We start from the raw sequence: 17130 nt of genomic DNA on the forward strand, positions 1-17130 counted from the left end.
TCCCAGGTGATGGACTATGCTGGCAGATAGGATGGTCAGTGCCTACCTGGGCTAGGGAGGTGGCTCCCAGACAGGTATGACTGCCTCACCAGTGCCACTGAATGCAAGTTTCAGGGCACAGAAAACAGGAGACTATGTAGGGAGGGGGTATGCACATAGCAGCTGCATAAGCTAGTGGCAGTAGCTCTTGTCCCACATTTGAAGGAGCAAACATGGGGATAAGCATGCCACAAACACAGAAGCTTACAATAAAATTATCTCATTGCCAAGATGTAGGCAAGAGCACAAACATCCCTAGTGCCTGCCCAGATGACTGCTCCAACCAATGCAGGTTCCCACCCTAGCAGATATGGAAGTTGCCCTTACTACCAAAGAATGGCCCATGTACTACTGGGGAGGCTCAATGGTCAGTGAGCAGAAGAAAAAAAAAAAAAGCTCTGTCAGTAGGTTTAAAGTTTAGCAAGACATATGGTATGAGAAATAAAAGCTGCTGTGGATAATTTAGTTGCAGTTCAAGCCTTTTCATGAACTTTGTCTTCTCTATTTGGTCTTTAATGCAATATCACTTTACAATAATAATAATCATAATCTCATTAGGATCATCTGTACCTGCATAATTAGAAAGTGTGGGTTGTTTACATTCAGACCAACTGAGCAAAAGAGATCCTGTACACGGGTATTGTTTGCATTCACGCCATTAATCAGGTACTTATTCCTGCCTCCAATCACCACCTGCAAACAGGGGAGAAAAAAAAATTGGTGAATAATCCTATTCGAAGATAATCACAACTCAACCAGTATTAAGATACAGCAGTACATGAAATTTTAAGTCTTTGAACAGACATTTGTGAAATAAAAAAATCAGTTTCATCTCTTTGAAGTTTATTGCTTTCAGTCTAACAAGATTATGCAAAAATTATGTTACATTCACAATTAGCAGTTTTGTCTTTCCACATTCAGTTAAAAAAAAAAAAAAAAAAACAGAACATTGCTTCACTACTGTTGTGAAGTACTGAAATCCAAATCTAATCAGGACACCGGTGACCATGTGATCCTCTCAGCATTCACTTCCTCTTCTCTGTCCTTCATGCTATTCATTCCAACTCTACCCATCTTACTTGAATACGATGAACCATTTGAAATAGTCATACACAACACTGTTAGAAACTATGGAGCTACAGCACCAAGCCATCATAATACGGTATGAAGATGTCCTGCCTGCAAAGCTACTGCAGGGCTATAGTGTAGGACATGCAGCTAATAGCTAAACAGAGGGAAAGACAGCAAACTATCTTCTCCAAACAATTCACCATACTATGAAACATCACCCTGTGGTGTAGGAAAAAACCCTTGGTACGGAGTTTCATTATTGGGATCCCAAAGTCCTGCAATATAGAGGGATAAAACCTTAACCATAACCCAAATGACCAGAGTTAAGTTGGTATCTCAGGGACTGGAAGACCTTTGGGGAGAGAGGGAGAATAGCCAGTACCAGATCTCCCATTCACAGTGATGGAGGCAGTATGGCCTGCTGAACTGCTGACTACAAAAGGAGTGCTGATGAACTGCAAGATGCAGCTTTTGGACTGATGTTTATGCGCTGCTTTTTAAGTTTGGAGGTGCGTACATGTGTGAGAGCACACACCTGAGGCCTCCTAGAGCAAAAGTGCAAAACAAAGCCACTAACCATGCACAGGAGTTTGGTACACAAGGGAAAGCCTAGTCCCCATCACTAGACTCTTGTCTCAAAGGGGAACTCAATGAGTTTGCAAGATTCTCGCCCTGAGCAAGGAATGAATGGGCCCTACGAATATCACCCGTATCAGAGAACAAATGGGCCATTTGGCTATCACCCCTATCAGAGAACAAATGGGTTTGGGCTACATGGGCCATATGGCTATCACCCTTATCACAGAACAAATGGGTCCAGGCTTCTGTCTCCAAGGGGGGAGAACAAATGGATCAACTGGGTGCAGGACTAGCACACACTATTAAACACACTGCTTACCCTAACCAAAAATCACCATCCTAACAAGTCACATGTCAGTACTAAGGAAACAGAGAGAGCATTCCCACAAATCAAACTATCCAAAAGGATTCAGCTGAATTCTCCACAAACAGCCCAATCCTTTCTTAGCCTGATTTCAGAAGACCGATTAAGGCAAACTAGACCGATTAAGGTAAACTGCTAGTCATATATATGAGGAACTGAAGTTCTGCTACTAGTGAAGTAAATCTGCTACCTCTCAGTCAGATATATTGTTGTCATCTCAAAAACCTCCACAGGCATATCATTTTACTGTTCTTTTCCTGGTATGGACTCAGCTTCTGAACCATTTCTACATATTTATCTACAACGGTGTATGACAGATACGCATATGAATCACTAATGCAGTAAAACTCTTTCAACACTGGTATTTGGCTGCAGCAATCAGTCCTTCTGGCTAGACTTCTATTTCAGTCAGATAATACCTGAGCAAAGCTAGTCTCACCTCTATGCAGCAGATGTCAGCCAGGCCACCTTCAGTTCTGTTTTGCCACAAGAAGCATATGACTGCTTTCCTGCGAGAGATTTTTAGCGCCTTCCCAGACTAACAATACTAAGCACTGCAATCAAAGCCTTTTTTTTTTTTTATATACCATTTTCAGTACAGTGCTATTAATAGTGCTTTTGGTTTATTGGGATTTTTTTTCCCTCAGTAACTCATGACGTCTCCAGAAAACACACACTAACAAGTCCAACTATGGGATATCAAGACCTTTGAAAGATGCCACTTAAGGTGTTGTTTTCCCTAGATGAGAGAGCATAAAATAACATGCTGTGAACATAACGCCCATAATCTTACCATTTGTGAAGCACAGAAAGCTCCTAGCACTGGGACAGTTGATGCTCAGCCTTCACCTAGCTGGAGAAATTACAAGAAAGAATTCATTTCCCAGAGAGAAGTGCAGACAATGGGCGATGGATAAACTGAGAAAAAGCGATTAAATCTGTTGACAAAGATTGTGTGGCATTAGAGAGACTGTCCTGAGTAAGACTAATTTAATTGTGCCCGATCCAGACAGGTATAGTTTTTACATCCCCATTTGTGTTCGTGTATGAGCCCAGACAAAGAGGCTCACAGCATCTAAAACCCAGTCAGGCCACAGACAGCCTTGTAATAGCTCCATAGCTAAATGACTGCCCATAGACATCAGTGCAAGATGCCAGTGATGCACAAAAGAGCTGCATTTCTCTGGGTCACCCCTCTACCCTCGTTTACCCACACCAAAAACCAGAGGACCTTGCACTTGAAAACAAATTCTAGGAATGACCGTCTCCCCAGTTATTAGACTGCCCAACTGTGGCATTTGGGCCCTTAGTTGCAGTTACATTTAACTACTTAACATCCATGTCACTAATGCCTACCTCTGCCTCAATAGCGAGTGTGTGGGTCCATGCATGTGTTGGTGTGGGCGCATGTGTGAGCAGCAGTGGGCAATCCCTTTTCAAGTGTCTGCATCCTCTATTTCAGGTAGAGACCCTTAAACCACGAAGGGAAGGCAACTGCCCAACTCTGACTGGATGATGAAGACCTGACCTAGGCAGAATACACACACATGCTATTTAGCTATAGCATAGAAGACATTGCCTCAGGGTTTTTTGTGGATACCATCTCCATTGAAGACGTATGCGCTTTTGGTGATGGGTGAAGGAACTGTCACAGCCTCAAAAGTAGTATTTGGAGCTTCTAGGCATGAAAGAGCTTATGTTCAGTGTCTCACCCACTACTACAACAGTCCCTTTCCATAGCTCAACTCCTAAGACCTCCGTTCAGATGTTTGACCACTTTTGGAGAGATTTCAACAAATGTAACACTTGGTGCAAGTATTGGGTGTCTAGGGATGAAGCTAATGGATCTCCAAGTTGGCATCTCAGCACAACATTCTTCCTAGTGACCAGCAAAACAGGGTTATCAGATTTGGTGTCTATATATGTATACATATAGGAGATATATATGAAAAAAGTATTTACTCTCCCTGCACTCTTTGGACCTGAGCTATTAATCACCAGTCACCATTTACACAGTACCAATCAAGATTCTCAAGCAGATGAGGAGATAGAGGAGATATTGGAGATAAATCATTGAGTATACAGAGGACGAAACCTTAAAAGGATAGGTTTGCACACTAACCTTAAAATTAGACTAGAATGCATTAAGTGTGGTCATAATGTTGTGGACTTTTACACTGGGTGGGAAAAATTGCAAGCACAGTTTTTGGAAGGCATGTCTGGCTCAGAATTTAAGCCCTTCCTGAAAATGTAAAAGGGCTATTTACCAATTACTAAAGGCACTCGGAAAAGAAAGTATGGAGAAAAAGGGGAGGAACCAAGAGAAGGGCAAGACAATACAGTGTGTAAAACAGTTCCCCCAGTCTTTCTATCCCGATGTCCAACTTAGACTATGCCAGCAAACAATGGCCATCTTGCAATAGCAGTCTAGGACAAAACAGTGAGGAAGCTATCTTTGAGGAGCAAAATGGCAAAGGTAGGGTAATAGATTATGCACACAGCTCCAATACTGAAGGAAATTTTCAATACTAAATATAAGGCCCACTACCTAGTCACACCCCTCTTATAAACATTTAGGGCAACAGACTCCACCACCCTTCAAAACACAGCTGGTCTGACATTAGACCTTTGGGTTTGGGATTTATATTCCGGTTAAAAGGCAGAATCAAGATGGAGTTCCCCCTTCCTAAATGACCTCCACTGCCTCAACACCCCATTTGGGATCATCTTGCAAGATGAACTGTAGAAAAGTAGTTCAAAAGACTTCTTTTGAAATGAGGAAGTACTGCAAGAGAAGTCATATTGACTTGTAACATTTTCAGCAAGCCCCAATGTCAAAAACTAAAAACTCCGCACTCCCCCCTCCAGACTTATGAAACCATGGATTTAGTACACAACAGTGGAAAAAAGGCAAACAAGTTTGACGAAGGTGGTTTTCAGCTGAAATATTTCTTCTGGAACAGGACTGACAAAATTACTTCTGTTCAACCATCAGGCTCCCCTTGATGGCCTTTTGTACAAGCTTGGCTGAAGGTCTTTTTGACAAATATCACAAGACCCATTTCCCTTTATGCTCAAAGATGGACTTATTAACCATAAACAAAGGATGCATACCTGTACAACCTTAGCCACATGACCACGGCACTTCCTTAGATTTACTGCAGGAGTAAATTAACTTGACATCAGACACATTTTTCCTCTTCATGGCACCAAGAATATTCAGAAGTTTAGCTTCTTTTCCCGTCCATCTCAGGACAAGATGGATCCAGGTCTACCACTATTTGGTCAATTACTCCTCAAGCATATGTACACAATGAAGGTACAATTTTTCAGGGGATGTTTGCTTTTGATAAAAATTAAATAGACATGTCTATGCCATCTTATTTCCTTAGTCTGAGGACTTCTGTAGAATCTGAACATTTTTTTTTCTCAGTGATTTTCACCCAGTGCAATTCTCTCATTTCAAAACAAAAAACATACACTGTTGATGCAATGCATTCCTTCAAACTGCCCAAAAGGTGTGTATGCTGTGAGTACGTATGTATGTTATCCCTGTACAAGAGTCATTCCTTTGCCTTATGCTCACTGAGTGTCACGACAAGATCCAAATTACTCATTATCTACTTAATACATCTCAGAGTAATAAAAAAAAGGGGGGGGGGTCCACCCACCCCCCATAGGGAGAGGAGTAAGAGACACATGTCAGACACTGAAAATATGCTTTATTGATGACAAATCCCCATGGCAAAGAAAGGCAGGCATTTGTTGAGAGTTTGTTACTATATCCTTTCTATTTCAAACAAATTATATAGTCAAAGTAGTTAAGGAACTTTGAAAAAAAAATAAAATAAACAAATGCAGTCCTTACCAAACATCACATCTCTACTCCTGAAACTGTCAACAGATGTATCACCAAACCACTACCTTGATCTTTCCCCTCACCACCAGTATTGTCTCTACTGTCAAACACGTATTTATTATCCCTCTGCCAAAGACACACACACAGATACAAGACCTTAGGCTCACCTACATCCTTTGCCTCTTAAAAATACTAGAAAGGCTGCTCTATAATCAAACAGTTATCAATAAGCAAGCCATTCTAATACACCCACAACATGGCTGTAGGGCAAGGGGTAACTCTCTTACTGTACTTTATACAGCAAATCACCAAATTTACAATACCTTAGAACAGGGCAACCTACATCTAGGATATTCATCAAGCAGAGGAGCACATTTGAAGGAGTTCATCACAGACTACTTATTCAAAAGCTTCCAGACATAGCTTTCAACTTAAAAATGTTCTCACTTGGCTATCCATCCACCTATCAAACCGAACCTTCTATATTTTAAACAGCAACCAGATAACCATCCGAAGTACCTTCACTGCTGAAGTCACACAAGGCTCTGTACTTGTTCCCATTATTTGATTACACTCCATATTGCTATACCTTTGTCCTACCACCACAGTGCTGTAAATAGAGGACATTCTTCCCCCCCTTCTACACAAATCTGAAAGTAATCCTAAAAACACCTCACTTCTATCTGCACTCATTTCTTAAAGTTGAACCAAATCCCTCCACATCTGCTGTTTTATTATTCAGATCTTCACAAACTTCAAAAACACTCCACTAAACATTAGTGACCCAGACAACAAAATTCCCCAACAGTCTATATCTCGATCACCAATTTCTCCTTTCATATCAAATACCATAGTTGCAAACAACCTCATGGATTAAGCCAGGACAGCTTTAGCCAAAGGAGTTCTTATGCTTAGGCTACAGTACGGAGGTTAGTTAGCGGCAGACCACCATCAGTGAAATTAATCTTTTTATTTGTGAACAGCATCAATGCATTTCCTTCATCTCCCAGTCCCAGCTAGAGCTAATTCTGGCATGTCGGACTTATGATGGGCTTCACATAAAAATCAGCTACATATCACCTTTGTGAGAACTTATCGGATTTCACGACCCTAGTAAGACCTCATTTCAAAAAACCTAATTGTGAGAAATCCTTCTATAAAAGTTGTCCCAGCAAACTCAATCTTCCCAAATAGTGTCAAGAAGAAAGAGTATTCAGTATCTCTGTCTAAACTCAAGACATTTTTCAGACCATTAAAATACATGCACGTTACAGAGATGAATGGTAATTACTTCCCCCTTAGCTAACCGTATCCTCACTATTTTTTTTGTAGTGAAAAGTTATGTATTCACCATTAACATTCTATCTGTGCTGTTCATTTTAATTTTTGCTCAACAAATGGGTTCGGATCAGACTCTGTCACCTTCAAGAGATTCTAGGATCCAACCGTCAAGCTCTTCCCTTACCCAAAATTTCCCTGACCACTGTAATACCTCAGAGTGAGTTTGCTGCTATTATATGTATCATCATCATCACAAAATACAATAACAATGCTACGACAGAAAAGTGAAAAAGATCAGGAGCTCAAACAGTTAACTGTGGTTCCTAACAGCAACTCTTGTTAGGTCTTTCTAAAAGACATGGACAGGGGGAAGGAGCGAGGGAAGTTGAGAAAGAATGAAAATGAACACAGTTGGAACATTATGGTGAGCGCACAACTTCTTTATCTAATGTCATTTTCATTTATTCTTCAACTAACGGGACAGAGTCCCCAGCTGCGGTAACCGGGTCTATAGCACAAAATCGACATTTGAAAATATCGACTTATTTGTTAGACACAAAAATGTCAAACTCCAACATACTTGAACTGCCAAATCACCAATTTCTTTCTGACGGAAAGAAATCGGTTGGCCGCTTTGTTACACCTGCTCTTTCCCGAGTTAGAATATTTAGTTAGGGGGATGTGAGGGGCAAAGCCCCCCTACTTAAATGTTTGTTTTTGTGTGGCGTTGGTGTTTGGCCAACCGATTTCTTTCCATCGGAAAGAAATCTGTGATTTGGCCATTCGAGTATGTTGGAGTTCGACATTAAATGTCGATTTCATGATATACACCCCGGTAACCTTGGGTGGCCTTCACGGCAGGATGTTCCAGAGAAACACAGAACCAAAAGCAGATCTCTTTCTGGAAATGTCCAATTTGCAATGGGCAGTGAAAGTATGGATATTAGACCATGTGGCAGCTGCACAAATATCATTAATGGATGCTCCAGCCCAAAAAGCAGCTGATGTCGAAACTGACTTGATTGAATGGGCCTTTGGGTTGTCTTGGTAAAGTTACTCCTTTCATGGAATAAAACATAGGAGATACAATCCGTTATCCATTTAGCTAGTGTAGTTTTTGAAGCTGGTTTTCCCATTCTACTGTTAGTAAAAGCAGACAAATTAATTTATCAGTTCTCCTAAACTCCTTGGTTCTGTGAATGTAAAAACAAAGCTATGTACGTCTAGAAGATAAAGGGTGCAGACTTTTTCCAAATTTGGGGAAGAAAACTGGCAAATTTATCACTTGACTGATGTTGGTTTCAGTGGCAACTTTTGGTAAAAAGGAAGGGTTTGTGGGTAAAGTAACTATCGTTGTGAAAAAACAAATATGGTGGTTTGGAAATAGTGTTTGGAGTTCAGGTACTCATCTTGCAGAAGTAATCAGAAAGACTTTTCCAGGAAAGGAACTCGAGATCTACTTTAGCTGATAGTTTAGTTTAAAGGGAGAATGAACGTACTAGAGTTGGCAAAACCATAGTGAGGTCCCAAGGTGGAGTAGAGTCCTTTATTGGAGGTCTAAGTAAAAACGTACTGTAGAAAAGCTTTAAATAAATTTAAAAAGTAGAAGCATTATCTCCTATGTGATAGTTGGAGATGGCTGCTAACTGAACTTTAATACTGGAAAAATAGGCCCCACCTTGAAAACAATCATGGCATGGAAATCTAGAACAGGAATTGGGGCAATAAAAGGATCTAACACTTTCTAATGAGCCCAAAAGGAAAACCTTTTCTCCATTTACTTTTGCAAACCTTCCTAGTTGAAGGTTTAGGAGAGGAGATTGGGATTTTTCTAATTGGGGAGGAAAGCCTGGAATGTCTCGCCATCACTGAAAATGGAGAAACCATGCGGGCAACTTGAGGTCTGCAATGTTCGGGTGAATCTACCCTGATGGGTGAGCTAGGAGGACTGGGCTGGAATCCACCATCCAAGGGCGATGTATTAGGCAAGACCAAAGAAAGGGGAAAGACACCTGTCAAGGCCAGAAGGGGAGTAATGAGGATTATTGTGCTCTTCAACCTCCGTGCTTTCTGAAGAAACTTGAGGATAACAGGCAGGAGAGGAAAAGCATAAGAGAGACTGGAGGGCCAAACATGGACTAAAGCATCTCTGGTGACTGTTCCTGAGGTTGTACAAGGGTAAAGAACCTGCTGCATTTGTTCATGAGGGGAGATGTAAATAGGTTGCAGCAAGGTTGACTCCATTTGTGGAAGATCATGTTAGTCACCAATTAGCGTAGAGCCCACTTGTGGGGCATGAAGATGGCCCTACCAAGTTTGTCTGCTAGAATGTTGGATTTCCCCTGTATGTGCGTCACTGCAAGAAAGTGGTTGGATGAGATGGTTCATTGCCATACTCGCACTGCTTTTTGACAAAGGGGGTTAGAACCTGATTCAACCAGTTTATTAACGTATGAGACTGACATGCTGTTAGTTTATATTGCTGTAGTCCCTAGAAGGAGAAAGCTCTGAAAGGCCTGCAAAACTAGAAGCACCACCCTCATTCTCTAAGGCATCAGTCTCTTGTGGGGACCACATGCCTTGAACAGTCCATCCCAAGTAATGCCACCCCCCAACCCCAACTAGGAGGCATCTGGAATTTGGAATTCTTTACAAACTGATTAAGATAACAGAGATCCAAGAGAGGTCTCAGGTCCCCTTGTCTTTTTAGCACTAAAAAGAACCTAGAGTATATTCCAGCTCTTTCTTGATCTGGGGATAACTTTTGTCTAGCAATTTTCTGATCTTTCGAGCTGCTAGCTCCTTTGGATTGGGTGGAATATTGTGAAGACTTCCTTTAGAGATATATATATATATATATATATATATATATATATATATATATATGTATATAAATTCTCTGGATATGACTCTTTGCACCCAAGAGTCTTTTGTGATGGCTATCCAGGCATTTTGGTGCAAAGATAAGCACCCCCCTCCCGAATGCCACCATTAGGGAAAGTCAGACAACCTTTCAGGAGCACTGGAAGGATTTGTCAAAGAAGGAATCTCGAGATCCTTCATTCTGCGGATCCCCTCTGCCATGTGGGTGACGTATACCATGATACTTATTGCCCCCTTTGCCTCTAGAGGAAAAAAATCCCCACATGATTCCGGGAAAGGACCTTGAGACTTCCAGAACCACATCTTTCCACCGCATTGATTCCTAGAGAAAGGTCTCTGCAGGGTAAAAAAGTGGATTCCGACAGCAGACAAAGTCTTTTCTGTCCTGTTCACTATGAGAGATAATCTTCAACAGGTGGGCCAAACAAAACAGTTCCATCCAAAGGAGCATTGATGAACGATGCCTTGAAGGCTTGAAATTGCACAACCACATCCAGGCATGTCTCCTTATGGCTATGCCTGAACCGACCACCCTCAAGGTACCTTCAGCTGCATGTGAGATTAACCTCATGGACAAGTTTGTAATAGATCGTAGGCTGGGCAGTCATGAGCAAAAGGATTTCTTTTTCCCTACAGATGTAAATCCTAGGATAGAATTAGAGTTCTTTTACCAAGTCCCTCTGTAATCTGGTGAAATGTGCCAGGTAGTTCAGCAATCTCAGGGCAAATGTTACTGATGGATACACTCACTTCCCAAACATGTCCAACGCCCTAGACTCTGTTAGGGGATGGACAATGGAACTTTATTCAACCAGCTCCTTTTTGGTGGCTGCCACAACAACCATAGCATCTATAGGAATCTCTTTAGTCTAGTACTGTCTGTCAGCAGAGGCGCTCAAAATTTTTTCAGGGCATTTGGGGATTGGTTCCATACAGTGCGGCTCCTTCCATGCCCTGCGGAAGACTAGGTCTATAAGCTCATCTGCAGGGGGAACACCACAAGACGCAGACTGTCTGAGCAGTTCGGCTCCAAAGGCTTGCAAGAACATGGATCATTCCTGGGAAGTGAGTTGGGAATACTTTTCTGGCGAAGGATCTCTAGGATGTCTCTGAACAAGACGTCCTGAGGTGGAGATCTGGGGGACCCTTCCCTTCATCAAAATCTGTGGAAAGATTCCCAACAGGAATCCAAGTGCTTCTTTTTGCACAACCTCTTCTTAGGGATCTCCTCAGTGGGGTATTCTGGTGATGTATCAGAAGAGGTGGGGGAGTGCTTGTGTGGGAACTGACTGGAAGCTCATACAGGCTGGCTGTCCCTGAGGGGTAGGATGAACAGACTCGGAGACAGGATCTGAAGGAGGAACAAAGGATGGATCTGACAATGAGAGAGTCCAGACTATTCTTGGAGAGAGAAAACCCTCTCCAAACACTTCAAAGGCAGAAGAGCCAGGAAAAGCAAAGGGCAATCCACTTGGAACCAAAGCACTCGTAGCAGACAACTCCAAGTCTTCCCCAATTCTCTGCTCTGAAGGAGGAATCAGAGCAGGAGTTGTTAAGTGTCAAAGCCCCGAGGGGAAGTAACGTCTCCAAAAGCTTTGGAGTTGAAGTCAACCCCTCTGATCCAACACAGAAGCTTCGGCTCAAAGAGTCGCACTCCAGAGGAATAGGAACCAATCAAATAAAGGACGTTGTCAGAGTGGAAGACAAAAGAATTTTCAGATCCAATGACTTGACTCTAAGTGATCTCCGGTCACAGTGCTCTGAAACAGAAGGCCAGATCGGAGAAGGAGCAATCACAGGCAGAAAAGGATGGTTTTAAGGACACAGATCTGATGAGAGACGGAGTCTGCAAGATCCCCAATCTCAATCTGTGTTCTGAGGAACTCACTCATCTTATCCATCTCCACCTGAGAGAGACTTCAGTATGACCTAACAGAGGAAGACGTGGAGAGTGGACTAGAAGACTTTGGGTGTCTCCTGCAGAAAGGGAGACCTCAATCTAGGTGACACCAGTTCGGGAGAAAACCTCGGACTATGGGGCTGAGGGGATGGAGACTGAGTATCTCATCTGAAGGCTAAGGATCCGAGGTATTAGGAAGTTTCTTGGGCGGCTCTTACGAAGACCAGTCTCTGGAAACTGGAGAGGAGCTTTTATGGTGCTCCCTGGGCTCCTTAGATTTTTGCAAGGGGGTTGAGCCCCTGAAAAATGGTATCTGATGAAGCAGCAGATGCTGGTAATAAACCCTTGAGAACAAGTTTATTTCTCCTGTCACTAATAGCTCGTGAGTTAAAGGCCACACAAATGGAAAAGGGAGTGTCCAAATGCAACAGGCCCAAGCAACAGAACACACTCCCTGTGGGTATCAAAGTTGGGAATCTTATACCCACAGAAGTGCATTTCTTAAAACCAGTCTGATTCTCAGCCAGAACAATATCTATTTAAAAGTTTAATAGAAAATACTCTTACAACATATAAACTAGTACTACTTTACTACCACTATTTTTTTTTGGAAAATATAAGAGGAAACAGAAAGAAATAGAAGGAAATGCCAACATCTGAGGTAGAGATATTAGAAAAGGCTACCAACTATGTTAGAAAGGTTTACCAAGAAAAACTTTGGTACAACAGAGTAAGGGAGATACTTATAACGAAGAATAAAAAATCTAATGATGGAAAAAAAAAAAAAAAAAAACAAACAAATAGTGATCAAAAAATTCACAAAACCCCCTAGAGCTCAAGAGATCACAATCTCATCCAAAACCTGAAAAGCGACAAATGAGATCCTAGGTATTGCAGTGGTCAGGGGCATTACGGCTAAGGGAGGAGATAGAGAATCTGATCCTAAAAATCTATGTAAAGTGGCAGAGTCGGATCTGAACCCATTTGTTAAGGGACAAATGAAAAGTACATCAAATCAAAAGGTTTACCAAGTGTAAGTTACCCTTACTCTACTTCTCTATACTTTTGTTCCTCATCTATTTCTCCTTTACAGTCCCCTACACCTCTCACTTCAGTTTTTTCTCCATCTCTAAATGTTCCTCAGTACATGCCTCTTCATTTTTACCACTGCAATGTTCCACCTGTAATCGACTACAATACTATAATTATAACCTGCAACAAGAATTTTTGCAAACATTTATTCATTACAGTACTACCATTCTACTCAATTGTTACACTTGATTATATTGCATTTTAAGGTTTTTTACAATATCGTGAATACACTACTACTTAATAGTTTTATGTGTAATCTACACTTCACAATACAGAAAAAAAAAACAAGGAGTGCACCTTAAGAAGAAATTAGTACAGAGTTGATTTAGCTTTTAAGGAAACAATTAGAAAACTGAAGAGAGAAAAAACTTTACAGTAGATTATATGGAAAAATGTTTGAAGCCATACACAGTTATGTCCCTACTAGAAAAAAAATTGTTAGTAAACTAAGAACCATAACATGAGTAAATACATTAAGTCTACATTAAACAAATAAAAAGCTACTGGTTTAAATGAAGAGGAATCCCAGAGGGAGAAAATCATATACTGCACAGTCCCTAGTGTAACGTCTTCCCTGGCAAGATAAAAATCACAAAATGGTAGTCTCTGAAGTAAAAATGAAACTGGAAACCGAGCTAATCATAGAATATTCAGGAACTACTCCAAGCTTAACTTCCTACTATTAAGTGATAATCTGGAAAAATTTCAAGCCCCCATAAACCCTGAGAACACTGTTGCATACGCTTTACAGAAAACCTATACATGCATGTACAGAGGCAGCTGTACCCTCCAGGAATTAGTACAGAACTACCTCAAAAAACAAGCTACTCTGGTGGAATCGCATCAGTAGGCTCTATAAACAGAAAAAAAGAAAATCACAGCAAAAATCAGGAGGTGTAGCATCCAGCAGGATAAAAGCACACAAACTAAAACCTCACAGGACAAGTAAAGTCCATCAAAACAAAACTGGAGGTAAATTTGGACTTCCAGACAAGGACAACCAAAAGGCGTTCTTTAACTATGTCGGCAGCCTCAAAGGCGATACATGTGTGTGTGCATAGTTCATTGTTAATGCAGCCACCTATACATGAGCCAGAAGATAAAGCAAACCTACTGGACCAATAAACTCAGTTCCAACTTTGCCCCCTCTCCCCCCTTAATCTCCCCTCAGTAAATATCAAATACAACTCCCCTACTATCACTAGCAAACAGATCCTTAATGCTCTCCCTAATGCCAAGAACACTGCATCAATGGGCTCAGACAATATCCCATTATGCCTTCTAATGAAACATGACCTTTCAGGCTCTCTGGAACAGTTATTAGGGCAAAGTATTATTAAAATAGACCACAAAATGGTTAAGGTAAATTTCTAACCAAATGGGATATGTTAATTAGAGCACAAAAATAGAAATCAGCTAAGCTTAAAATGGCCCACAAAGACAGCTAGTCTAGTACTTGCAAATAAACCTATGAATTTCATGGTCGAGGGCTTGGCAGTTTTTTTTTCGTGAGCAGGTAGTGGGAGAAAAAATCTTTAGAAGTAGTTACTGCATAGACCCATGGGATAGTTTGATCCCAGTAATAACATAGGGAATGGTAGAGGCTGCATTAAATACAAGACAAAGACATCTTTCCTGGTCCTGACTGGATTAATGGATTTCTAAAGAATATAAAAGGCCAGTATAATGGGGATACTAACTTACCTTTTCCAAAGTTTAACATCTGAGATGGTTCCACATTATCGAACAGGGGCCAATATACTCCCCATTCATGAAGGGGATGGCATCTCAACCACAAAGCGTTACCCCTCTCTCACCCCCTAAAGAGCCCATCTCTATACAGGAAGAATGCAAAGTTCCTGTAATCACGGCTGCACAGGTAAAAACCACACTCTCCAAAGCCAAGAACACAGTATCCATGGAACCCGACAACATCCCAGGCTGCGTTCTACACGAACTACAGAACTAACTGGCACACCACCCAAGTACCATGCTCAATCATAGCCTCACCTCAGGCTTTGTGCCCGCTGAATGCAGCACAAGGACGGTTATCCTACTCCACAAAGGGGGAGTCGCCACCGACCCGGGAACTACCGCCCCATTAGCCTGACAAGCCTGGTCTGCAAGGCTATGGAACTTATAAACAATGGCATTGGTAATCGCCAAACACTTGACCCCACCCAGTTCTGGTTTGTAAAAGGCAGATCCTGTCTCCTAAACCTGATGGACTTCTTTGAAGCAGTCAAAGCCATAGATGAGGGTAAGGTGGCTCACACAACCTATCTAGATCTCGCCAAGGCTTTCGACACCATCCCCTCACTCTGAAATTATAGATAAACTCACTAAACTAGGTATAAATCCGTATGTCACAAGATGGGTTGCCAATTGGCAAACTGACAGAACCCACACTGTGAAAGTAGCAGACTCCAAATCAGACTTCAGACCAGAGAAAAATAGAGTACCACAGGGTTCAGTCTTGGGTCCTCTCCTGTTCGGTATCTACTTCTCTGAACTACAGGCTAACACAGAAGGTCTTTGGCTAACGAAGTTCACAGAGGACTGCAAACTAAGAGCCATAATCGAAACACCTAACGATGTGGACATCCTACAAAAGGGCCTCACTGAGACAGATGCCTGGTGTCAAAGCCATGGCCTCAAGCTCAATGCCAAAAAGTGCATAGTCATCCCTTTTGGTAAAAACTCTGTTCCCATGAACTACCACATAGGCAGTAATCTACTCCACACCAAAAGTCTGATGAGACATTGGGACACAGGTGGACAGTAGTCTTCCCTTTGATAATCGCATCGCCACAGTAGTCAGGAAATCCTTCTATGTGGCACACCTCATCATAAAAGGTTTCTCATCCAGACCAAAAAAAAAAAAAAAAAAAAGTCAGTGTTCCCCTCTACTTGTCACTCAGACCCATTATAGAATACAGCACCCCTTTTGGTATGTATCTCACAAGACATCAACAACTTGGAAGGCTGCAAAAATACCTCACAAAGATTACAGACCTCAAACAGATGCCCTACGCAGACCATCTCAAAAATCTCCAGCTTTACTCCATTGCATATCACCTACGCAGAGGGGATCTCTGCCTAACATACAAAGCTATGTCAAACCCAGAGCTGTTGGACATGCTCCACTTAAAGAAATCCCAATCCCTCTGAGCTACATGCTCTAGGGACCTAAACCTTGTCACCACAATAAACAGAACATGCTGGAGGGATAGATTCCTGTTCCAAAGACTTCCCATACTCTGGAACAAACTACCTATCTATATCAAAGCTCCTGGTTAGCATTCTTAAAGAAAAATCTTGAGGATTGGATGGGAGAGAGGAAATTCACTCCGGGGATCACTTCTGTGGCTCTGTTCGACAGGGGCACAGGAAAATAATTTTCTTGGGTGGTGAAAACCAGGTTACCTTTTTGGCTAGGCTTATATAGGCCCTAGGCACAATAGCCTAGTACCTACCTATGATGGCAACTGGAAAAACAGAAATTCACCAAGAATACGATTAAGTGAAATGCAAATTTAAGTAATTAAAGTCTGGGTATGCATACAAAGATAAAGATCCAAAGAATTTATAATCATAACGGGTCCTCCTCAAGGAGCATGTTTAGACCCTTTACATTTCTATGTATTCATGGCTGGCTTTCCTAAGATGACTTGAACAGTGGATTGGGAAAGTTCACAAATAAAGCCAAGATTGCAGGAATTGTGACTTTGGGAGAGATCAGAATGAATTACAGAGTTACTTTGACAGATTGTAAAGTCAATCATCATAAATGTAGCTATGTTTACTCGTATTAAAAGTAAAGTCAAGGATCTGGGAAATAGAAACTTTAAATTATTGTTATGATAGAAATGGGAAAAATAGAGTATGTGAACAGCATATGGACCCGGGCATTATACACTGATAATTAAATGTGTAGGGGGGGGGGGAATAGTTATATTCTTACCATAACGTTACATCTGTGTTGTCCATTTTCATTCTTCCTCAGCTTGTGGGTCTCTGATCTGACTCGCCCGTGTCCCAAGCTAGAGATTCAAAGCTTGA

General features: G+C 41.5%; 1 protein-coding gene across 1 annotated transcript in view; it reads right to left on the bottom strand.

The window, feature by feature from the left end:
* The window catches only part of SMC2 (structural maintenance of chromosomes 2), a 1579182-nt gene that overhangs the window by 1475041 nt on the left and 87011 nt on the right, over positions 1–17130 (bottom strand). The window contains exon 3 of the mRNA XM_044060351.1: positions 610–732. Coding sequence (XP_043916286.1) covers positions 610–732 — 123 coding nt within the window. The remainder of the gene's footprint in view (positions 1–609; positions 733–17130) is intronic.

This window comes from Protopterus annectens, chromosome 2.part0 (genome assembly GCF_019279795.1).
Source record: "Protopterus annectens isolate FY-2018-M chromosome 2.part0, PAN1.0, whole genome shotgun sequence".
NCBI classification, from domain to species: Eukaryota; Metazoa; Chordata; order Ceratodontiformes; family Protopteridae; genus Protopterus; species Protopterus annectens.